At 37.8% G+C, this 24,391-nt stretch overlaps 3 protein-coding genes across 3 annotated transcripts in view; 2 read left to right on the plus strand and 1 right to left on the minus strand.

Annotated features, from left to right (window-relative positions):
* LOC138000210 (acid ceramidase-like) overlaps positions 1 to 13,866 on the plus strand; it is a 28,174-nt gene extending 14,308 nt beyond the window's left edge. Inside the window, exons 6-17 of the mRNA XM_068846459.1 lie at positions 719 to 793; positions 1,123 to 1,168; positions 2,401 to 2,473; positions 5,566 to 5,637; positions 7,782 to 7,836; positions 10,063 to 10,144; positions 10,597 to 10,681; positions 10,786 to 10,832; positions 11,459 to 11,549; positions 13,027 to 13,059; positions 13,159 to 13,215; positions 13,304 to 13,866. Coding sequence (XP_068702560.1) covers positions 719 to 793; positions 1,123 to 1,168; positions 2,401 to 2,473; positions 5,566 to 5,637; positions 7,782 to 7,836; positions 10,063 to 10,144; positions 10,597 to 10,681; positions 10,786 to 10,832; positions 11,459 to 11,549; positions 13,027 to 13,059; positions 13,159 to 13,215; positions 13,304 to 13,393 — 806 coding nt within the window. The 3' untranslated portion in view covers positions 13,394 to 13,866. The remainder of the gene's footprint in view (positions 1 to 718; positions 794 to 1,122; positions 1,169 to 2,400; positions 2,474 to 5,565; positions 5,638 to 7,781; positions 7,837 to 10,062; positions 10,145 to 10,596; positions 10,682 to 10,785; positions 10,833 to 11,458; positions 11,550 to 13,026; positions 13,060 to 13,158; positions 13,216 to 13,303) is intronic.
* A 1,192-nt stretch (positions 13,867 to 15,058) lies between these two features.
* LOC138000209 (amine oxidase [flavin-containing] A-like) lies at positions 15,059 to 21,787 on the minus strand. Its single transcript, XM_068846458.1, has 4 exons — positions 21,020 to 21,787; positions 17,691 to 18,025; positions 16,882 to 17,156; positions 15,059 to 15,850 (listed from the first exon to the last, which is right to left on the minus strand). The coding sequence occupies exons 1-4, from the start codon at positions 21,713 to 21,715 to the stop codon at positions 15,609 to 15,611; spliced, it is 1,548 nt and encodes a 515-aa protein (XP_068702559.1). The 5' UTR covers positions 21,716 to 21,787; the 3' UTR covers positions 15,059 to 15,608.
* A 606-nt stretch (positions 21,788 to 22,393) lies between these two features.
* On the plus strand, positions 22,394 to 24,099 carry LOC138000212 (copper transport protein ATOX1-like). The gene is made up of 3 exons (XM_068846463.1): positions 22,394 to 22,527; positions 23,680 to 23,752; positions 23,865 to 24,099. The coding sequence occupies exons 1-3, from the start codon at positions 22,519 to 22,521 to the stop codon at positions 23,993 to 23,995; spliced, it is 213 nt and encodes a 70-aa protein (XP_068702564.1). The 5' UTR covers positions 22,394 to 22,518; the 3' UTR covers positions 23,996 to 24,099.
* Positions 24,100 to 24,391: the final 292 nt, after the last annotated feature.

The following is a 24,391-nucleotide window of genomic DNA, read 5'->3' on the forward strand; positions in this document are numbered from 1 at the left end:
ATCCGGGATCTCTCCAGCGCGGGAACCCAGTGACCGTGTGGGCATGGGACGAGTGATTGTAGGAACAGTGTGAACTAGGCGAGTGTTTGATTATTGTTGCGATTAGCGTCGTTGTGATCTATAAGGACATTACACTAGTCGTAGCATACAGGAATATTAATAATTATATTGATCATCCATTTGGCATGTTAGCTGTGTCCTTTCAACTTTTAACATGGTGCACCAATAGTGCAGAAGACCTCATTTTTTTACTTGTCCCAACTAATGTCGATCAAGATTCATAATTACTGTTCCCTTATGTTCAAAATGTCTTTAGGGCAGTAAAAACGTGTTTTTTTATCCTGAAACCTTGAAAAACAAGCTTAAAATTGCTCAGAAAAAAATCGCACAATTTACAATATTTGTCGCATAATTGGCCTTTCTAATCGCACAATCTGCCCTGCAAATTTCGCACAATTTGCATTTTTTCATCGCACCCTATCAGAAGGCTTGGCCATTGTAAAACAACAACAACCACAACAACTTTATTCAACAACAGGAAAGGTGAAGGCAACTTGGGACCCACAGGTAGCTTAAAACAAGCTACTGGTGATCAAGGCAGGCTGAGGGGAAACAAAGAAAAAAGAGGAAAGAGTTTATTTGCATGAAAACAGGTCCGAGACAACATGGAGTTCATTCCTTGATACAGTATATTCTCTCTCCCACATTGTACTATTAGGTGAAGTTTTGCTGTACAATATCTTTTATGAAGTATTCACTGTTTGTACATCTATTGTTGCTGAGGACAAATCAGGTATTTTAAAGTTTGTAATAATAATAATAATAATAATAATAATAATAATGGTTGTCTAAGTATCAGCAGCGATGCAACTCATGACCTTGGAGCACAGCTTACAGCCAGCTGAAATCTGGAGTATGCTGGTTTTGCTGAAGGAGGAAAACTGGAGAACCAGGAGAAAAACCCTTGAAGCAGAGTAAATAACCCACACAAACTCAACCCACATATGATGCTGAGTCTGGGAATTGAACCTGGGCTACGTTAATGGGAGGCGAGTGCTCTCACCACGGCACAACTAACAATACAATAGTACTAAAAATAATGTTATTACTGTTTCTCATCAGGTAATCTGTTTCATGCACGGAATTTGGATTTTGGGCTGTTTCTTGGGTAAGTTCTGAAACAAATCTCTTCAATCATTTAAAGTCAAATAGAATAGCGCTCAAAATTAATTTCACAAATTTTTTAAGTTATGCTATTTCATCTATTTTATTTTAGTTTGGTTGTTTTGTCTCATAGTTTGTTACATTATATTATTCCACATGTTACCACCATTTAACTAAAAAAAAAAATTAGCTCAATTTAGAAAACTAAAACTTAGGTGTGTGTCCTTTTACATTTCTTACTTACTTATTGGTGGCAGGGAAGTGCACCCTGGGCTGCTCTTTACCCCACAGTAGGTGGGACAGCCCTCCTTGGCAATAGGTCCGGATTGCTTATGCTCCAAAATGGTACAACTCACCATCTGACCTATTCTCCTTCCAGAAGGGCACCCCTCTTTTGGTCCACTTTATGTTACATTCTAACATAGTGTTGCCTCTAGAGACACTGCTACTCTAGGGGGTCCTCCTAGGGACACCGCTATCCTAGGGGGCATAGGCTCTGCTTTCCCTGCCACCCAAATTTTGCCCAAGGATAGTGATTAACATAATATAATTGAATTAAAAAATAAATAGATAAAAGGAGAATCTGTATTCCTCCTTCTCTAGTTTCACAAGCCTTGCAGGGGTGGGGGGAGGAGTAATCATCATTACCCTCAGTTGTCCATCCCGCTCTCCTGGGCATGCAAGTAGTCCCTGCGGCTCTCCCCTTTTTATGTCACTGACCCTTAGGGACTCATTAATGTTGGGTTTGCCCATAGTTAATAGATGTAGGCTGGTTAAGAAACTCGACAAGTTTCTTTGTTTCATGTTTTTGTTCACTTTTTTGGCCTTGACCCTGCACAAAACCCGACAAAAACATGCTTTTTTCGGCGGGATAAATAATCAAAAGCTTCGACTAATTTATTGGAAATTAACTTGCGAACCAAAAAGAAACGATTGTGCAGGGTCACGGTCGGTTCAAAATCTGATTGCAACTGTATTGTTCCCGCTTTTGAAATTCCCATGGTTTCATAACCAGTCCCTAGATTAACTATGGTTTGACCTTCAGAATGACACCTGTATGCCGAGTGAGATCCTCAACAGACCTTCATCATTTATTTTCATAATAAATAAACTGAAAATTATATATTTTCTGTCTCAAACTACCAGAAAATTTGAAAGTCATCAAAATATTGTTCTTTGATAACCACTATTAAAATTTACATGCATTTATACCGTCTTGGTTCTATTTTTTTTTAGATGGGACGTAAAGAATGACACCTGGATGCTGAGTGAAATTCTCAGGACTCTCATCGTTAATATAGACTATCAGGTGATTGTAATGTCACATTTGTGCATCTTTGAAAAAGTAATGCGGTAAATGGGCTTTTAAAATGGGAAATCATGCATCAATGGAAAATACTTTTTGTTTGAATAACCCTCTGGAAGGTCAGGTTAACCAAAAATTCATTAATTTAAACCATTCACTCCCGGGGGTTCCCCATTGACTTCCAGGGGTTCCCCATTGACTCCCAGGGGTTCCTCATTGACTCCCAGGGGTTCTCCATTGACTCCCGGGGGTTCCCCATTGACGAGTAAAATCGTGTGGCATTAAACAGAGTAAAATACCAAGTCTGGCTTGTTTAGGCATCAAAGGGTTAATTACCAAAAATTTCTTTGCCATCAATTTTCTCATCCACAAATTTTAGGAGTTTTTTAGTTGAAGTGAAAGGGAATCAAGTTTTGAATTGTGGTATACTAACCAGATAAGCAAGGTTTAAGCCTTATAAACAAATGAATGAATTTTTCGTGAAACACTGAAATTTTCGTATATACGACATTATTTAATTTTCAATTTTCAGATTTCGATTTTAACCTTTTATAGTACAGTATTTTGTCATTGTATTTCATAGTTACTCAGACTTTTTTTTTTTAATATATTGTATAGTATATCATGTAGCAGTAAATGAGTAGCAATAAATGTCTTCGACCAAATAATCCAGCTCTACAAATATATATATATATATATATACTTTTTTTTTTTGCATTTATAGTCTAGCTTTCAATGTTAGAAGAGCCACTTGTGGATTACATTGAATAAACCGTTATTACAGCAGAATTAAATAATCAAGAAGCCATGACCAAAAAAAGAAACAGAGCAACTTGGAGTGTAGACCACTAATCAATATGTTGACCAATACAGCAATGTATTACCAGGAAGAGATGCGTGTTTACCTGTGTATAATTTGACCTTTTATGGCCTCAAAAGAAGCTCCAAAAATCGCCCTCGACTTGTACACGAGTCAAAGATTTAGAGCCAAGTTCCAGCTAAATAATTTATTCAAAATTAAGGGAATAATGTTGTCTTGGATATAACGAATGCAGTGGACAAAAGACTTCAAAATGAAGTTATGTACTGTAAGCAATTCCAGTTGAAATGAAAAAGGATTTGTCCAACTCTAAAATTTAATGTTGAAGCTACTCACTGGCACAAATATGAAATAGACACTCTGGAAACTTTCGTTTACCAAAGGCAGAAAGCTAAAAAAGGCATTTCTGTTCAACTGTTCAACTGCTTAGTAACCTGGCACAATACCTTGTGTTTGTGTGCAAGCATCGTCACTTGCGTTGCTTGAAAATGCTGGTTGGTAATGATTGTTTTTTATTCTTTATACAAACCTTTTGCAAACTTCGTAGTGTTTGGTTTATAAGCTAGTATTTTTGTTTTGTTTGTCATGTGAGATTTTATAAATCAAGGACCAATAACCTTGCACATTTCGCATCCTATTTGAAGTCATTTTCCTGCTTCTGTGATGTTGTGCTTATCCTCTAATTAGCCCTTTATCCCTGAACAACGAAACAGGCTAGTTTGAGGTTTACATATGGTCGATTTTCTGACAACTTTTTTGAAACTCAAGGACAAAACAACTGCTGAACCACAAAACTATTAAGCGCTTGAGGCCCTGCCATCAAAAATGGGGGGGTCGGCTTATACACGGGATCGACTGATACACGGGTAAATACGGTATTGATAGTGTATTGACAATCGACTGATATATCGGCCGATATTATGAGCTGGTGCTAGCTGGAGGTAACAAAATGACGAATTATCATTGAAAGTATGAATGAGGGGTGGTGAATTGCTACCCTTCGAGGATAGTCTCTTTCGATCTTCCTAGATAAGTCGGGAAGAGGAAAGAAGACTCTGTCAGCCGCCTCGACGTTCTTTGCTTTGCCGCTTATCCAAAGAAATGGATGAGACAGTCCAGTTTGGACTTATCAAACCTGTTTTTTTAATTTTTGCGTATGATAAATTGCCACGTGTTGTCAAAATTTTTATAAATTTACAAAGGCGTGGCAATTTTCAACTGTGTAAATTCCTGTGAGTATTTGCTCTGTATGTCGGTTTCAGAAACTAGTCTGCCAGAAACCTATTTAGTATTAAAATTTCAGTAAAAAGTGAAATGGCAATTTAAAAGTATGAGCTATCTTGAGTTTCCGATGAAATGATTCCTTGGCTGTCGTGTGTTTTCCAGAGTTGTTCGAAAATATCACTGTTTGTTTTGGTTTTCTGGTTGCTTGTCACACGTGACTAACACCAAAATACATTTGAATTTCGTACGAAATGTCGAGGTGGCTGGCAGAGTCTTCTTTCCTCTTCCCGAGTTATTTAGGAAGAGTCTGCTCACAGGGTAGTGAATTGCTAGCTTAAGTGGCTACACGGCCAACATTTGTATAAACGTAACCTTTCCTTGTACTTGTACATGTTCATTGTCGTGACTTTAACATCTTCAGTTCCCACGGCCTGCTCCCGTCTGACCTTGTAGCTCAGTCGGTAGAGCGGCGGAGATCTAACCCGAAGGTCGTGGGTTCAATTCCCACCCTGGTCAGAGTTTTTCTCTGTCCTTGTGTGGGCCCATTTCCATCAGTAGGGCTAACGCTCACATGGTTCATATGGGATAGAAATCTAGCACTTCACATTACCCTCTATTCAGTTAACTCTGTTTAAGTGGCCAAAAGACAACTTGGTCGATGGGCTGATTGATACATGTGTATGTGATAGGGAAACACTGTGAACCGAATCTCCTCTGAGGCTTGAATGAACATTGACTGATACACATTTTAATATCTTTAGTGTAGCTGCATCCAACACATCAAAGGAGTAGTGACTACTACAATTTATCAAGGCCCCACTCTGTACACACACGGTCTTCTGAGCATTCCACTTTTTCTTTAGAAAGTTCAGATGGCCACTGTATCTTAACCAAAAATAACTGTCATATTGTGGTTTATAAAGGAGGACTTGAGTGAAAAAGATGTTAGTCTTTCAAAAGGCCCCACAGTAGGTTTTTTGAAGTTCTTCTCTTAAAGACTATAAAGAGTATATTGTCTTTAGTTATTTATTTATTTATTTTTTTTTTTCAGAGCAAGGGAAAAACTGTGTACAAGTCAGTGAGCTTTGCAGGATATGTTGGAATGATATCAGGAGTGAAACCTGTAAGACTTAGAAGGTTGATTGCCTATAATTAATTACAGTGAAACCGGTTGCTCATTTGCGCCCCACTTTGCAACATTGCCACGCAACATTTGCAACATTGTCACGCAATGTTGTGTTTTTGATTGGCACTTTGCTCCAAGCAAGTTGAAGGTTTCAGATTTGGCAACTTATCTATCCACAGTTGAAGTTCAGTGGTATGCCTCGAACTGTAATTACATTGTGAACCTTCTCCATAGTCGGTTTGGAATAATATCATTATTGATAACTGTAATATTTTGGAAGGCCCTTCAGCTTCAAATTGATTTGAAATGATTAATTTCTTTGATTCAAAGACAGTTTACGCAGGGAATCCGGTATTGGCAGATTGAGTTTTCGTGGAAAACGGGTTGCGCTTAATGCTAAGAAACTGTGGTGTTGAATTGATATTTCAACCCCCTTACAGTCCTGAATTAAATTCTTGTGAGTTTTTTTAGGTGTATTTGAGAACTTGTGATAATTCATGGTTTGCAAACAATTGCACCAGCGATACATTGTGGATTTTATAATTTACTTTTTTTGCAGCCTTGCGAATCCCACCCAGTGTAGAGTGATTATGCCGTAAATTTATGTAAAAAGTAGAGTTAAAGGTTGTTTTGAATGGGTACAAAATAATATCTGAGTCTGGAAAGGTAAAAACTGGTTGAACTTGAACTTGCAACTTCCTCGGAGCAAACTGCCGATCAAAACACCAACATTGCACTACAAAATTGTAAAGTGGCACGTAAATGAACAACCAGTTTCACTGTAAGAGAAGCTGATTCTCACATCTCGAGAAATTACATTCGAATTTACAGAATGATTGAGATTTTTTTACAGACCCCCAAAATTTATTTTAAACCAATAAATCCTGGGGGGTGGGGGGAAGACTCCCATATAAAAAGGATGGAGGTGCTCGTCAGAAATTTTGAAAAGAACCCCTAAGAGGTACCAAGATCCTGTCTTGTGGGCGTGGCATGAAATTTTTTTCACCCCTAAGAGGTACCAAATTATGGGTTTTAATTAGACAAAATTAAAAAATAGTTAATTGTCAAAGGTCTCTTGTCATAATTTTTCAGCTCAATACTGTAAAAGGTACTGCTAAGGCTGCTACTGTGGACCTTTTGAGGCTGAACACCCTAAGAAGTACCAAAACCACTTTTTTAACCCCTAAAAGGTTTGACGAGCAGCCCTGTCCTTTTTATATTGGAGTCCCTGCCTCTGAGAATAAATTTAAATATTGCAAAAATTATACATGTATCACTTTAACTTGTACTTTTGCCTTTTTTAATGCAAAAAATTACATGTATGAGGATTTAATTTAGGAGATCTACAGATCTACAATCAATGCCTTAATCATTTTTCAATGAGATCCACAAAATTAATGGTTTCTTTGATTAAGTGTAAGGACCCAACCACCATGATGAACACTGCAGTGATCAATTAAACCCCGTAGGATAAGAATCCTTATAACTACTCAGACGAGGCACATCTGTGTAGTAACGAGCCATTTTGGCTCAAGGTGTCCTAAAGAGTGGTTATTAGTGATCTACTATAGTTAAGATAAATAACAATTCAGAACAATTACCTCAATAATAATATTAGTTTTGATCGCACTCATCCTCTGGATAGCATCATCCACCCTTCAAATAACTTGGCACACAAGATCAATCACTCATTCACTCACTATCCTCTATGACGTCAGTCATCCACTGAACTGCGGGTCTGACATTGCATGGCCGTTTCCCTTCTCCATAAAACGTGGTTGTTTGCATCCTCTGGGGTTAGTCCAGATAACTAGAGGTCCTTCCACCATTTTTCGCTGCCTTCCCTGGGTCCTGTGCTTGTCCACATGCAGGGAGGGGACCCTTCCAGTCCATGATTCGCTCTGCTGGACATGGCCAAACCATCTAAGGTGCTTCTGCCAGAGGGCAACATCAAGGTCATCAATGCAGAGCCTCAGACGGAGGAGGAGGAGATCAATAAGCCCACAAAACCTGGCAGATATAGTAACGGTACCAACAAGGAAAGGTGACAGTAAAACAATACAAGCAAATTTCCTCTCACCGTGTCTCTTGCCTCTTTAATGCACTTTTACAAACAGTCTTTTTTTGCTCATCATTCTCAGGGAGTTCTGACACTTACTTTGAATGAACGGTTCAACATTGATGGAGGATATATTGGTAAGAGAACTATTGCGGACAACAAAAAGTGGTATAATATTTAAAGTGCTCCTGTGATAAAAAAATCACTTCCTTTTTTCCTTCAGATTTTTTAAAGTGTGTTTGCTTTAACACCTGACTGGCAAGATTTTGAGCTTTGATTTTTATCCAAAGGCCGTTTACTTTGAGTGTAAGTTTTGCATTTCAAGGTCTGCCGTTACTCATGCTCAAAACTGACCGATTGGACCTCAGAGGGATGGATCCAGGGAAAAGTGAAGTCAAAGGCTCACTAGCTTAAAATTTCAGTGTCTGAATGCAGTTTATTACATACGCCACACATGAGTTTAAAAGTCTAACAGCCCAAAACTCTCGTGCTGCGTATTAATTCTGCGGTCAACACACACACACATCATTCTTAAACTAGTGAGCCTTTGAGGTCATTATCTCCTCAATACAGCTTTCTCAAGAACTTAAAGTTTGTAGTGGCGGACCATTAAATAGGAAATCTCAGTGAAAATAAACAGGTCTCTTTTTGAAATCAAGGCTTAACTTTGGTCGTTTATTTCTTTTAGTGTTTAGTGAACATACTATTTTGAAATCCAAAAAAAATAAGAATTGATTTTTTGGTCACAGGGGCACTCTAAAAGAGTATTTCTTTGAAAAATGACAGCTTAAGTAAAAATGAGGTTAACAAAAGGTTTGGAAAGCAGTTGGCAACAAAGTTTTTTGGAGTGCCTGACAGTTTTTTACTTGAGATTGTACAAAGAATGGATAGAAGAGGTCTGTACCCACTGAACCACCACTTCCATCTCTTTGAAGCCAATAGTAGACCTTGCGCGCTAAGATTAAGAAGGTAGATGTCCATTTTAGATTCTTGTAGGCCCTTGTGAAAAGTGGCATTTCACACTTGCATGGATGCTCATTACGGGGCTGGACAATCTGTGAGCCAGTCAACGAGTTATGTGAGCCATGAGAGTCTTGAATTTAAGTCAAAGCACCCATTTCAAATAGCGCTGATAAACAGTATTTAAGTCTAAGCACCCATTTTAAAACTCTTTACCTTTCAATAACTGTGTGACTCGCATGTCTTGCTGGCTTGCACATTGCCCTGACTCACTCATTACTGGGTTTTATAAGCACAGCTTATGTACATTTATTTTTTGTATCTCTAGTCTGTCATGAAGGTTGTCATTGTCCTTTAACCAAGTTGTTCTTCATTTATCCTGACTTCATAATTGAGAAAATGGAAAGTACATGTAAACATGATGCTTTGGCATTTTATTGTGGCTATAAAATTGGAAATAATTTCCCTGTCGCAAGCATGCATGTAAGCAAATACTTTCCATGGGTGGTGGGTGACAGGGGGCCACAAGCCTAACATTTAGCGCTGTTGAATGGTCCGTGTTTTTGCGTAGAAATTGCAATCCAACGTTAATGGTTACTAAACATAAATTTTGGTCTGGCATTGTAAGTTAAGCATGGAAAATTTTCCTGTATGTGTGTGACCGACATATTCACGACCCGCAGGCATGTGACACACATGGAATGCATGTTTCACGTTTTCGTTGGTAACGGTGGTAACTGAAGGTCAGTTTTAAAAATTGAACACAATTTTATTTTTAACAAAGATTCCATTCAAAAGAGACTGACATCTCTGCCCCTCCCTATGGCATATTTTTATACGTTTTTTCATTGGGTTTTCCCTCAAAAGGTATTGAATTACATAGTTATTTTTTGCATTCTCTTGGTCATTTGGGATCGCAAATCAGGCAGCTATAGCGAGATCGTTGAAATGAGTGAGATCTATGAAAAATTATATTTCAATCTTTTAGCAGCAACAGTTAAAGTATTCAAATTGAGGTATTTTCAGTGGCCTAAACTACTTCCAAATGTTTCTTCCAAAATTCAAAAATTACCACTCCTCCCCCTTTCCGTATTTTGGTCATACATGGTGGTACACAGTGCAGTGAACAGACCAGTAGGAAGCTTATCCTTTCGCATGAACGTGATATATGAAGCAATTTCCTTGCCAGGGAATTAAAAAAACCCTGATTAAGTATGCAATACACACGAAACGCATAGGAGAATAAAGAGAGTCATACAACTACTTGTTCGCAGAAATGCTAGTCAGTAGCTTAACTTTAAAAGATTCATCATTTTCCCGCTACCCACCACCTGTGGAAAAGTGCTGTGGTGTAAAGATATATATATTGATGTTGAATTTGTAGAATCTCTTTCAACTTGCAGGGATTGCAGAGTGGATCCTCGGCATAAGAACTGCAAAGTGGACTAGTTTTCTTGCAAGAGATGTTGTTGAAAAGGCAACCAGGTGATAATAATAATAGTAGTACTATTAATGATGATGATAAATATCTAATGATAATAATAATAATAATAATAATAATAATAATAATAATAATAATAATAATAAATTATGAGAGAAGTGAAATTCACACGTGTCATTCAATAATAATTATTTGATGCAGAATTTCAGTCTTTGAATGATCTACCCCTCTTATAATTTACCTGATTATAATCACATTTCAAGTAGATTGTTGTGTTATTATTTATTTTCTCCGGCTTTTTATCTTGCCTTCTTGATACTGTTTTCGACAATTCTATGATCAGCCTTTATTTTCCTCGATTGGCTTTTCAAAATAAAAACGACTTAGACCGTGGATTTGTTGAGCATTTCCTGAACTCTGTTTAAATGATTGACCACAAGAGTTCACAATTAAATTTGCTAACTTGCAATGTCCATTCAATATTATTTATGTTTAGTTATGAACAAGCTCGTGATATGCTGACCAATGAAGAGGTTCTAGCTCCAGTTTATTACATTCTTGGTGGAACAAAATCAGGACAGGTAAAGACATAGTTGTGAAATGAAGGAACTTGAACCATTACCTATTATTATTCATAGGCATCAGTTGCGCATTATCTATTTACTTACTGGTAATTTTATTGCAGGGTATTGTAATAACACGCTCGCGCACCAGCAGCTTACACCCAATGAGGTAGGGAAAAAAAAGAGCAATACTACATGTAATTGTTACAAACATTAACATCAAATGGTTGTAAAAAATGTTTAAAACTTTCTTACTGTATCAATGCTGCTGCCTAACAGTCGCCTGGTCGCCTGGTCGCCTGGGATGCCTTACTTGCGAGCGCGGGCAACCAGATTTCTGAGCGAGTAGCCCGAACGGGTGCCTAGCTTATCACAAGGTGATTCATCCTCACTTTTAATTAATTAATTCTGGGCTCTTGAAAAAATGACTCGGGCTACTAACTTTTAATGTTGGAAGCCCGAAGGGCTCTGGAAAATTTTTCTTAGGCAGCAGCCTTGTGTCTGGTGGTAGTTTTCTGTCAACACACTTTTTCAATGTTACTTTCAATATTTCAGTCTCTTTCTACTCTAAAAAATGGAAAATAAAAATTAGCTTTGCTCAGTGGCATTTCTTATTTTCTGTCATGAAATTCTCCTGCACTTTATTTTGTATCCTAGCAATCAGTTTTAAATTAGACACAAGCATTCCTTTCGTTACTGCTCAAGTAACATTAATGTTCATTTATTAATAACTGCAATGATCACCATCTTAAGTAGCTTGAGTAACATTAACAGTTGACATTCATCCAATTTCAGCCTAGATATCTCAAATGGCACCTGGTATGTTCTTCAGACAAATTACGACAACTGGACGCCGCCATTGGTGATAGATGATCGAAGAACACCAGTGAGTTAATGCTAAATACAGTGCCTTTAAAACTGCTGCTTAATCACTTTGAGTCTCAGGGTTATTTAGCCGAGCACACATGCTCTACTAATTGGGGAGACTACAAATCAACTGAAATCAGAAAAAACATCAAATCAAATGTTGGTTTTTGAGGAGAGGGGAAAACCAGAGTACCCAGGGAAAAAGTGGAGAACCAACAAACTCAACCCACATGTGGTGTTGAATGTGGGAATTGATCCTGGGGCACAATGGTGGAAGGCGAGTGTTCTCACTGCTGTGCCAGCCCTACTCCTGTTTATGGAACATGTCAAGTTACATGTATGTAAATATTGATATAATGACATCTTTCATTTTTCATACCAAGTGTATCCATCCAGGCATTTGTTAGAGGTGGCCCCTGTAGAAATCACAAAATCCTGTCACCCTTTTCCCATAAAGGATTCTCCATGGACTAATAAAATCCTAGAAAGAACTATTTACAAGGCTAAAAAACTTGAAGTAAAAAACTGAACATTTTCGACATTAAGGGTGCGTTCGATTGACCCTATTCCGGAATAAGAATACGTGGAGTGTTGATTTAAAACAGTATGTCTGGTGTTTTGAAGCAACAAGGATAATAAATAGATCTTTAAAGTAACATTTTAGCAGGTGTTTGACAATTTTTTAATATGAATCTCCGTAAAAGCGAAGGATTTCTCACTTCTATTCCAAGTATTCCTATTCCGGAATACGGTCAATCGAACGCACCCTAAGTCATCATCATAGCCTATGTGTACCTGTACCTTCCACCTGAAATAAAAATGGGAGGAAGGAACGTCTACAAAGAGCTGGCCCAAATTGTGTTCCCTCCTCCGTTTTTCTTTTGGGAGAGGGTACGGCTACATGTAGGCTAATCTGCATTAGGGTATTCGCCCTTGTCACATGGTGGTCATATTGTCCCGGGATACCAAAAAAGCTTTGTTTTACCACCCCCATGGTTTCCACTGTGAGGCTTGGCGTGGTAAAACAAAGCTCTTTTGGTTTCCCAGGACAATATGGCCGCCGTGTGACAAGGGCGAATTAAAGTACTGTCCAGTAAACCCACATTTTATATCTTTTAGGTAATTCCCGATTGGAAAAGTTTCGCCACATAGGACTTTTGTATAATAATAAAATAAAGTGAAAATCTATAAGAGAGAAAGGGTTACGCTGTGACTTTTTAACTTCATCTTTAACTACCCCTGTCGTAATCCTTGAACGCAGAAGAGTTCTCAACTGGTAACATTTGGTTCCTTCCTCCTAGAACCTTGAAAGTAAAATTGCATATTTTCTGACTCTAGCCTGCATGAATTCATCACATTTTAGTAATCTGCATTTCTTTAACTTTATAATGAAATAAAATGTAGGTAATTAGATATGCTCACCAATCAAACTGTCTGTAGATATTGTTTAAGCATAAGGTATATTGAATTTTCCCTGTACTTTTTGTATTTTCCAGGGCAAGGCCTGCATGGACAAGATGGGTCAAGCGGTGAGCTTAGAATATTTTTCCCCCAGGCTTTCAATAATTTGTGGATGTTGAAAACAGCAGCACAGGTATAATTTATTTTCTGATTTTCCTCTTCAACAGGCAGTATCATTCAAAGAACTTTTCAATGTTCTCTCAACTCAACCTGTTCTTAATAAGGTGGGTCAAATCTTCATCTAATACGATTTTTGAGTGAAATATTGTCAGTTTAGCCTGAGCTTGGTATTCCATTTTTATTTTCTTGCAGCTTACAACTTACACAACCTTAATGCAAGCCAGTACTGGAACTGTTGAGACCTACATTCGATTTTGCAATGATCCATGCTTTCCGTGGTGAAAGAAATTCACTGCATAACAGTCATTCTGCAACTGATGCTATGCTAGAGTGGAATTTTTTTTAAATAATTATTAAAAACTATTAAAACCCCTTCATCCTTTTTGCACTGTCAGTTTTACAGTAATACAGTAACGTAAAACTGATCATTTTCAACAGCAAAAAATCGAAAAAAAATTTCAGCTCTCTGACGAGCAAAAACCTTTGAAACTAAACAGAATATAAATGTTATAAATGATCCCATTAATGTCAAATAACCCCACATGCACCTTGTGATTGCCACTGTTTCGTGATTATCATCTGCTAGTAAACACTAAAGCACTGCAAGAACTTTCTAATTGATCCTTTGTTTTGTCTGTTGTAAATAGTATTGTTACATTGCCTTGAAAAATAAGTATATGAAAAAAATTTTAAAAAAAAATTTCAATGTTTTGTCCTGTTATGTATTTTGTATGAATTAAAATATTTGCCAACAATTTTTTTTCTGATGTTGGAATTTTGGTGGTCGCATGCCCATATTTTGACAAGCTTCTTGACGCTTATCCCTTCCCCCCTTCAGATCTGTAAAGGAGATTTATAAGAGTCAAAACAGAATTCTCCAAAGTCTGTTACTTCAATCAACAAACAGTAACAACCATCCTAAATATACTCCTAATAGTTGGTTTCAATCCTGGCCCCAGGGGACCCCATAAGAGTATTTTAGTATGCAGGTATTTAATTTAGCCTTGTACGAGACATTTCAGACAAGTAGAAGTTAGTGAGACTAAATTTAGTGGCTTAACATATTGAATGAATGGGAGAGCTGGAAGGTAGAGCTGAACACTACAAATAAGTACTGTCAGGCAATGAAAAGCATCAGCTACTTCACTAAGAGAAGTTGGCTTTTTTCCCTTAAATAATGGCTGTAATATTAATTGTATTAATAGACCAATTTACCTGGCCTAAGAATGGAAGCAAGGCTGCCGGTGACCCTGCTTTGATACAAACCTTTGCGCTTTTCTAATGTTAATGTAGACTACTTAGAATTACAATAACACAATTTCCATGATAAAAGAAAGCAATGAGGCCTGTATCAATACAAGGTCACCGGCAGCCTCGCATCCATTCATAGGCTAAGTCACTGAAAAGACAACAGTAAAATGGCCTATTGAATTAATTAAAGCCAAACTTTTAACCCTTTACCTAACCCCGTCAGACTTAGTATTTTACTCATCAATGGGTTAAACCCCAGAGTAAAATTCATTTCAGCAATGACAACAGTAAGTAGTCTAAACCAAGGTTGCTGCCTAACGGTCGCCTGGGGCGCCTTCTTTTTGCGAGCGCGGGTGACCTAATTTCTGAACAAGTAGCCCAAACGGGCGCCCTACTTGATTCATTCTCACTTTCTTGTAAATATGATCCCAGCTGGAATTAATTAATTCTGGGCTCTTGAAAAAAATGACTCGGGCTTCTAACTATTAATGTTGGAAGCCTGAAGGGCTCCCGGAAAATTTTCTAAGGCAGCAGCCTTGTAAACATATGCATTCATCTGTGAAATACTAAATCATTTTAAGAAAGGCATCGAAAGGTGTGATTTTTGTAGGTAACCACGTCTGATGATGTCATGCTTTGGCATGAAAGCTCACTTGGTATTTCATTGGTGTTTTGAAATAAAGGTACACTTACAGTATTTCTTAACCAAATACATTTATTTTGCTGTTCATGCTAGGAGCCTAACAAGCTCCAATTGTTTCAAATATAAATAAAGTTATGTATGTATCCAAATTGAGTGCATTCAATTATGTAGTGCAACATTCTGTATTGTGTTCTACCTTACACTGTATTAAAAAAGAAAACTGAAGATAGCCCAACAGAAAGCTGTATTCTCCTGCACCAATATGTACTTTCTTCTTTTTTTTTTTTAAATGCTATCCAGATCTAAATTCCAAAAGCCATTAGGGAGATAACAGAGCAAAAACTCTCTCTGCTTACTTGACAGTCAGAAAAGTCATTCAATGTGATAAAGAAGAGAAGTGTCTTTTTTCCTTTATAATGATTATTTGAATCCTAAGAAACTCATTATTAATAGCCATAAATAATCCATTCATCCCTTGCACCTTAATACATGGCCAAAATTCCACCAATTTTACATCAATTTTATTGGAACTTGTCCATCATTTTGACCAGTTCATAATGATTTGGTATAGACTAAATAGGATTCCATGAAGTCCAGTGAAGATTATTTCAAGTAATGCCTGAATGAAGCAAAACCCACTAAAGATGTGATTGCAGTAACAGTGCATAAAAAGACAGGTACAGTTGGCAACCAGCGCTGAAAAGTTGTCAGTTGACAGGGAACAGGTGGAACATCTGGTGATGGGGGTTCAGTTTGGTGAATATCTTGTTTGGATATCTTGCCCATTGCAAACAACACCTCCCTTGCAGCTCGCTCACCAGCTTGGACAGCGCCATCCATGTATCCTGTTAAGTGAGAAATTGCTATTGTATAATTTATCTGGTATGGAATTTTTACCCCTTAAACATATGATGTACCTATTAATTCTAATGATTTAGGGGTAGTCATTTCTCCTGGAGTGCTAAATACAGTTGACAATCCTGTAGGATAAAAAGTCTTTGAAAACCTTTTTGTGTGAAAAAGTTAAAAGTGTATTAAATCTGTTTTGCAGACAGTAGGAAAACAGCAAGAAAAACCCCTTCCAAGTGCATTGTGATTGATACACAAATGGTGTAGGTGTCCATGTCCAGATATGGCAGCCATTTTGATTTCTATTGTTTTCGAAAGACATTATGGGATGCTCAGGGGGCAAATTAACATGTATTTGCTCCCTCGGCATCCTATAATAGTTATTTGAAACAACAGAAATCAAATAAATCACAAGCAATCAGATTAGAGAATTTTGTAATAGTTATGATTATTATGATTATTATTATTATTATTATTATTATTATTATTGTTATTATTGTTATTATTATTATTCTTATTATTATTATAATAGTCTCTTCATCCACATCCTTTACTGGGTTACCATGAACTCATTTAACATGCAGTGCCTGAAGTGAGTGGTCATCCAGTCATCCCACACGACCAGTAATTTAAGTTTACTGGGTGACCAGTTTTTTGTAGAATTTATATCCTGGTTGCCCGAGGAAAAAACAACAGACAACCCAACCAAAAACGAAAACGAATTAATCACAAGCAACACCTGACTTACCTCCTTGCTTGGGGTCACGTTGTGAATACACATTGAAACAATAACAAATGCAGCTTTAAAGACCTCATTTTTCTGATTAATTACAAGTCACAATTTTCTTTCCAACAGATACACAACAGCAAATAAATAAACTGTCTTCTTTTTTCTGTACAAGGTCACAGTATTTACATGTAATGGCTTGTCAGCAGGGGCATACATGTAGCAAGAAACCTAAGTCAGGTCTTTCCTTGCTCTTGAACTTATTTTGACAATGTGAACAGTGGAGTAGGTATCTCTTACCTGACCAAACTGTGGCTGTTTCTGTTCCAGCAAAGTACACACGGCCAATGGGCTCCCGCAGACTTTTGCCAAAATTTGTCATGACTCCACAAGGCATAAGACTGACATAACATCCTCCAGAATACTTTTCTGCTGGCCAGTTTCTGTCAATATAGTGAGTTGGATGAAGAGCTTCTTCACTATCGAAAGCCTTGGCATACTGTTCACAACTTGCTTGCTTTCTTTCTTCCTGAGTCTTTGTGCACCAGTAAAGGGCTTGGTCACCGATGATAAAACTGATAATTTTTCAAAGAAAAGCAGCTTTTTAGGGTAACACAGCATCCAGTCCTGTCTATAACAGTATCGTAATTTTTTTACATCGCCGAGTTTGTCAAACTCTCTTTTAGCTCTCACATACCATTTGAAATCACACTTAAAAATTGCCATTCAAATCACCCAAAATTTAGCCTTAAAGCAAAAGCATGATACAAATAATAATAAGAAAGCATGTTTATAATAATCAGTCACAGTCAATCATTATTGACTGTAACATCCATATGGTTATAAATTCATTTAACAATTTCAAAATAATAATTTTATACTGGCAAACTGAAAACTTGTCCTGATGGATATGCTTTTCATGGAATGTTTTTGAAACCCTTAAAAAACTTGCATCACGTTTTATCGGGTCTAACAACACTCGGCTACGCCTCATGTTTTTAAACCCAATAAAACACAGCTACTCGTTTTTTAAACATTACATTCACCTGAAGGAACTTAATCTCATTCAATAAAGAGACGTTTCCTGCAAGACTAAAATGTCACCTGACCTCATGATGGCTGGGTACGATCCATCTGGCTTGGTATCATCGACAGTGACATAAGCAGGACTGGAATCAGATACAAGCACACCATTCAATCCTTTTTCACGCCAAAATGCTTTCTTGTAAAAGGTTACAGTCTTTATGACGGAGCCCATTGGAATCCTCTGAATCAATTGGTTTTTCAAAGGAGGAAGGGGTGGCTCGAACGCCACACTATTCAGAAGAGCTTGAGGCATTGCACTGATAGCAAACTTTGCCTGGTATTTTTTGCCATCTTCACATGTTACCACCACGTGATCTGCATCTTGCTGCAGGCGACAGGCTGGGCTGTTTAAAATTACCTGCAAGATAAAAGAATACCTTCCATAAATGTTTTGATAGAGACAGTCACAGTGCTGTCAACCCCCAAAGTCTTCAAATATTGAGAATTGATAGGGATGGGATGATCATAACGTGACACAAAAAATACTCGCTGACTCTGTTCGACCTACGATATTTAAATCAGGAGTCACTTTTTTCAGTTATGTCTTTTCAAGTTGGAAACCAAAAGTTGAAAGTCAAAAGCAAAGTACAATCAATCTACATCTCCAATCTCCGCAATTTGACACAAGTACAAAAGACCTCACACAACCTAGGCAAAAAGTCAAAACACACACGAAAAAGACATCATTGGCATTGTAACATTTAATTTGATTGGTTGATTTTGGAACAACCACATTACTGCTTAAATTACAATCCATGAATAGCTACAAATGGTTTACCGGAGTTAAAATATGAATTTCGTTATTACTGTTGTGAAATTAGATTCTCACTAGAAATGACAAACTTTGGTGATACAATCCAAAATTTGGAATCTCCTGGATTATCCAGGAGAGTTTACAGCCCTGTAGTCAATACCTCCAAGGCTATATAAGATGGCAATTTGTCCAGAACACCCTAAGTGAGACCAAAATCTGAAACTTAGACTCCTAGGTTTATACCATGCCTAAAATAGGATGTCGTTTTCTGAATTTTTTTTCTTAGTACAGATGATTTTAGTACTTATAAGAAAAATAGTGATAGCTTGAAATACGCTCAAGACATGAATTGGAGTTACAAAAATGACATCGATTTTCTCATCATTTTTTCGTATCGTCAGTCGCTTATCTATGCATTTGCTTCACTCTTTCTCAATTGTTAACATCAACATCTTCTTATAGCGCAAGAGCACAAAGTTACCTTGGCATTACTTAGACTATGCAGGTACTTTGGTTCTATTGGTAATACACGCCATTAATAAGGGTAGTTTACTGGGAATATGGGTTAGTACTTTTAATTAGTACCAATGACCAAGAGTGAAAAGTACACAAAAGGCTCCTAAAACAGGCAGCATATGCCTAGGTGAGACGACAATAGCATCCCCGCCCCTTTCAGAAAGGGATAAAAACCCTTAAGATATCACAGAAGTAACCTGCGATCAGGCATACAAGTATGCATGATAAAATTTCTTAACAAGTCGTCTGCAAGTAGTCCAGAATCTGGACTTTATTCTGATTGGCCGAAAAAAATAGAGCTCTTGGAGCCTCTCTCTGATTTGTTAAAGAATTGCAAAAAAATCCGTTAACAGCTGACCAAACTATGGCCGCAGAGAAGGATTTGAACAGGAATGATGTTTAGGCTCTGTTTGCAGCTGCTGTTGCTTCAACTTCAGATTTTTTTTCAAAATCTTTAAAGGAAGGGCAGAGAGAATGCATCTGAAGAATGGTTTCTCTGAAAAAAGACATAAAAGTTGTACTACAAATGTACCTTCAGGATTTGGCAATAGTGTTATTCACAGTCCCAAACATTCTAGGAAAAAATGCATCGTCCCACTTCCACGGACTCGAAAACGTTTGTAGTTGTGGTAAGTCCTTTGGAATATATTCGGAAGCAACAAGTTCCAAAAAGAACCAAATAGAACTTAAGTGCTGCCACATTTGGGGAATCAGCCAAGTTTGATAGAGAAATTCGACATTGTTTACGGAAGCGCTGAACAATGGTTTAGTGACAAACTTCTTTATACAAAATGATAGTTGAGTAACTGCTGCTGGAAAACTAGACATTTTCCACATATTACTGTGATATGATCATCTTTTATTGGCATCTCAAATAATAAAGTTAATTGTACTGTTGATTGCGCCTGATGATACCTTGGAATTATTTGGTTTTTCTTTTCTCTGATTTTACCTTGAAATTCTTTGTTCCTTGATGGTTTGAACAGAGAAACCACACCAACTATCAAGCGGGATTTGCAGAAATATCTTTGATTGTATGGATAAAGCCTGACTTCGCAGACATTCCAGCTAGAGTTCTACATTTTTTCATCATGTTTCCTTGATTTGCAATGTGCCGGTAATTTCTGGTAAAATCTGATTGGCTCACATTTATAGCATGACACATGATAACATCAATCTTGACATGTGGGCGGCAGACAACTCGTTAAGAAAATGTAACAGGTGCACCTGTCTAGAAAAGTACACCTGATCATAGTTATCATAATAGACATCACCTACTGTTACTTTGCCAGCCAGCGCCTTTATACTGGAAAAGCAAATGGATTCTATATTCCAATGGTTAATTAGCACTTAAGGAGCCTTACTACAGTTTTTTCAAAGAAAAAGATCAAGATTTTGAATTCTGTGAAATTAAAGCGAAAGGATGTCTCTTTTGAAGAGTTAGTCACTGCAAATGATGTAAAATGTATTTTTTACCAAACACATAAATGCAAATCAGGGGGAAATGCACAATATGGTGACAGAGCTCCTGGAGTGGGGACTGGTAACTAGACATTTCAAAGGCCTTTTTCTCAAATACTAGCCACGTACAACACCACCTTAAAATTTCGGGATTTCCTTAGCGAGAAAAACTAATTATGTATAGAAATGAAAAGTTAAATCTGTCAGACAAGTTTGACAATAACTGAAACCAGGAGCCCTTATGGGCTCCTGTTGAAACACTGTCTGATAGATCTTTTTTCAAAAAAAAGTTGACGGTTTCATCTTCATGTTGTTTACTAATTCCCAAAATTTTAACCCTGTTCGTAAAGCTAGGTTTTGAGAAAAAAGCCTTTGAATTGTAACCATGTATCTACTTACCAGTCCCCCCTCCATGAGCTGGGTCACCATATTTAGCATTTTCCCCTGATTTTCATTTATTTGTTAGGTAAAATTACATTTTACATCAATTGCAGGGACTAACGCTTCAGAAGAGACGACCTGTGGCTTTAATTTCACAGATTTCAAAATCTTGATCTTTTTCTTCGGAAAACTGTAGTAAAAAAAGAATGCTTGCAAACATTATTAATTAATTATTTTCACCATATCTCCAAGCTTGTCTTTTATTCTATTACTAATCTGCTGAGATCCCCCGATGAATTTCCGTTCCTGGCCAGCATTTTCAATAGCAGCTACCCTTAACACTCCATCACCTGACTTGAGGTACCACAAGTAATACAGCAAAGACATTTGTTTCGGCTCAGCCGCCATTGCATCATTGAACACTTGCACCATTCGCTTCTTCGCATAATTCGTCCAGCACGCCTTGTCGAAAAACTCTCTCACCGTCATGCTATCCCATTCATTGGCTTTCGGCGCTGTCCATGGCTGGTCTAACGGAATTTCCTCACTCATGTTATCCAAAGTACGTATCATGTTGTAATAGTCTAAAATAGCTACAGGATTCCATGTCGACAAATCTCCCGCGAAAAGTCGTCTTTTCCCACCCAGAAGCTCGACGATGTTGCCTTCATTGTACACTTTGTATGTTTGTATGCCAAGTTCTTTCGCTACGCGTAAAATTCTGTTCTGGGTTGGTCCCACATAAGCACCGCCGAGGTCGGAATACTTAAACCTAGCATCCTCTACGGTGTTCGTTCGTCCACCAACTCTATTTCTTGCCTCTAAAACAACAACACTTATTCCATACTCTAACGCGAGTAACTTTGCTGCACAGAGACCGCTTATTCCGCCCCCAATAACAACAACGTCGACAGACCTCTCCATCCAGCTTTGCATAGTTAGTACTACTAACTATGAGCTTTGCCACGGAACGACGGCCCGTGTAGTCCGTTCACCCCCACTGACCCCCCTACAAAATTCATAGGATGTTGTTAACCCGGGGGGGGGGGGGGACTCCCATATGAAACAGACGGGGATGCTCGTTGAAAATTTTGAATTTAACCCCTAAAGGAGACCAATCTAGGCGTGGCTTAAGCAAATTTTGACCCCTAAAAGAGACCGTTTAAAAACACAAAAATACGACACGCAATTAGTTTTAATGATAAAAAGGCATAATCATCGAATGCTTTTATCTAAAAAGAAAATTTAAAAGGAAATTTGACTTCTGTTTCTTTGCGCGTAATTCTGTGTTACTTCGCGCAACCCTAAACGAGACCTTGGTGGCATAAAATATTGGCGCTTTGCCCGGAACACCCTAAGCGAGACCAAAATCCAAAATTTACACCCCTAAGCGAGACGACGAGCATCCCCGTCTGTTTCATATGGGAGTCCCCCCCCCCCGCCGGGGGTTGTTAACAAAGAGGACGACGATGTCTTTTCGTCAGGGGGAGTAAAAACACAAAAAATTGAATGAAAAACAACTAAACCGCTGAATAAAACGAATGACTGTAATTTTATCAACAAATTTCACCAATTTTGCACTCACCCCTCACCAACAAAGACAGGTTCAGTCCCCCAGCCACCCCGCCACAGATGAACTGTGCAGATCACTTTCATTTTGAATGCTGAACACCTCGTGTAAGAATTGTGTAGTGTTATTATCATCTCGAGAGTGGTCGTGTTGTGAGACGTTTTAAAAAATGGCCACGGTAAGTAAAAACGCACATTTCTTACATTGTAATATAGCTAGTGAAGGTAGAGATTTTTTTTGCAATGTCTCAGATGAAAACGGGTGAAAGTTGTAATTTTCTGCTTTCACTATAAAGTACGTAGCCTCCTTCGCAGCCGTTTTTAGGCTCGTCCCTCCCCACAAACGTTTGTGGGGAGGGACGAGCCTAAAAACGGCTGCGAAGGAGGCAACTATAAAGGAGCTCAGTTTCAGACGTAGAAACACTGAACAGGAGTCGTTCGTTTTGCAATTTAGGACTTTATTTCGTTGAGACGTATTAATTAACTTCAGAACAGGGTAGCCTGGGTGTTTTATAACTCTGGAAAACAGGTAGGGTCACTATATAGAATTGGTGGTTTTAATATACCCACTCTTAATATTATTAGTAGACAGAGAACAAATTAAGTGTGTGTCAAAGGCACTGATGCTAGTGAACGAGCAAAAGGACAATCCTTTCTCGAGAGATTCTATATTTGCCATGTTGGATCTACCAGATGCTGTTTATCAGGAACATAAAATCCAAAACATAACGCACCAGTTGTCAGATTCCATATTCACATTACATAGAAGTGAAATATCAATGCACGAGTCAGCATTAACTCCCCCTCCCCCCCCCCCCCCACCCCATCCTGGCTGGGACAAGGTGGGAATTAGTGGGGAAAGGAAGGGGATGTGAGACAAAATATTAGGGAGCTTTAGCAACGATGACTGGAAGGGCAACGAGAGCATCATCTAAAAACATAAATTTGTGTCATTGTAATCACTTTGCGACCATTCCAAGCTTTTTAATATGATAAAGGCGTGGCAGTCCCTCAGGAATGAAACTGTACTGAGTGGCATTGAATGTAGGGGAGAAAATGAAAATTTATCTCCAAGTGCTGACGTTTTACATAAAACCTCAAATTTAGTTATTTCCCATTGTTGTTTTGCTGACGACAGGAAAGAAATGGGCAAAAATGAAAAACGCATGTGCGGAGTGTGCAAAGCTATTGTTTTCTCCCACTAAATATGCAAATTTGTGACATTCTTGGTAATGTTGCCATTGTCATTGCTAAAGCTCCCTACTCTTCTCATTTGTATCTCTTCAGAGCATAATTAAATGGGATTTAAATATTTATTTACTCGTCTTCAGCGTCACGAGTTCCAGGTGGAAATGACTTGTGAGGGTTGCTCAGGTGCTGTCACCCGTGTGCTCAACAAAAAAGGTAAAAAAATTATATGTACTTTAAGGAATTACCTATGTTGATAATAAAGTTAATGGGATATATTTTTTCACCAGCCATTTTCATCATTTTATCTTCTTGTTTTTGTCATCAGGGGGAATTGACAACATCAAAGTAGACTTGGAAAAACAACGTGTTTATGTTACATCTGCACTGTCAGCAGATGAACTGTTGGAAACAATCAAGAAGGCTGGGAAAAGCTGTTCGTACATTGGTACTGCTTGAGAAGCAGGATAATGGAAAGCAAAAAGTGTGAAATAGAATCTGTATATTAGATTTTTGGCATGGGGATCACAGGAAAAATATCAAGATTACAAGTTTAAAATATAGTTTATGATGTGCATTCATTTGGCCATTGCAACATGCACAGACGGGAGGGCAATAATATTAGTTTCAAGGCAATAAAAAAAGAAAGTTATGAAGGGGCCACCAAGGAAGAAACAAACATTCTGTAGAATAACATCTTGTCTGTTGGTAGAACAAATTGCAATACAAATCCTCTGAGAAATTGAAAAGCTTATAATTAAATCTAAAATGTACCAGAAAGTCGACAAACTAAATATGAGGAAATCAAAAAATTGTTTGCAACCAATCGGAGAAAGCTGAGAACAAGGAAGTTGT

This window comes from Montipora foliosa, chromosome 4, assembly GCF_036669935.1.
Source record: "Montipora foliosa isolate CH-2021 chromosome 4, ASM3666993v2, whole genome shotgun sequence".
Lineage (NCBI taxonomy): Eukaryota > Metazoa > Cnidaria > Anthozoa > Scleractinia > Acroporidae > Montipora > Montipora foliosa.

Bases quoted from the DNA above. Each gene is read 5' to 3' on its own strand.
- LOC138000212 (XM_068846463.1), top strand. The intron at 23,753-23,864 runs GTAAAAAAATTA...TTTTGTCATCAG, and splicing joins CCGTGTGCTCAACAAAAAAG to GGGGAATTGACAACATCAAA.
- LOC138000209 (XM_068846458.1), bottom strand. From the start codon at position 21,715: ATGCAAAGCTGGATGGAGAGGTCTGTCGACGTTGTTGTTATTGGGGGC. The intron at 18,026-21,019 runs GTGAAAATAATT...TTTATCTTGCAG, and splicing joins AAGACAAGCTTGGAGATATG to GTAATTTTAAACAGCCCAGC. The intron at 17,157-17,690 runs GTCAGGTGACAT...AAAAATTATCAG, and splicing joins TCGTACCCAGCCATCATGAG to TTTTATCATCGGTGACCAAG.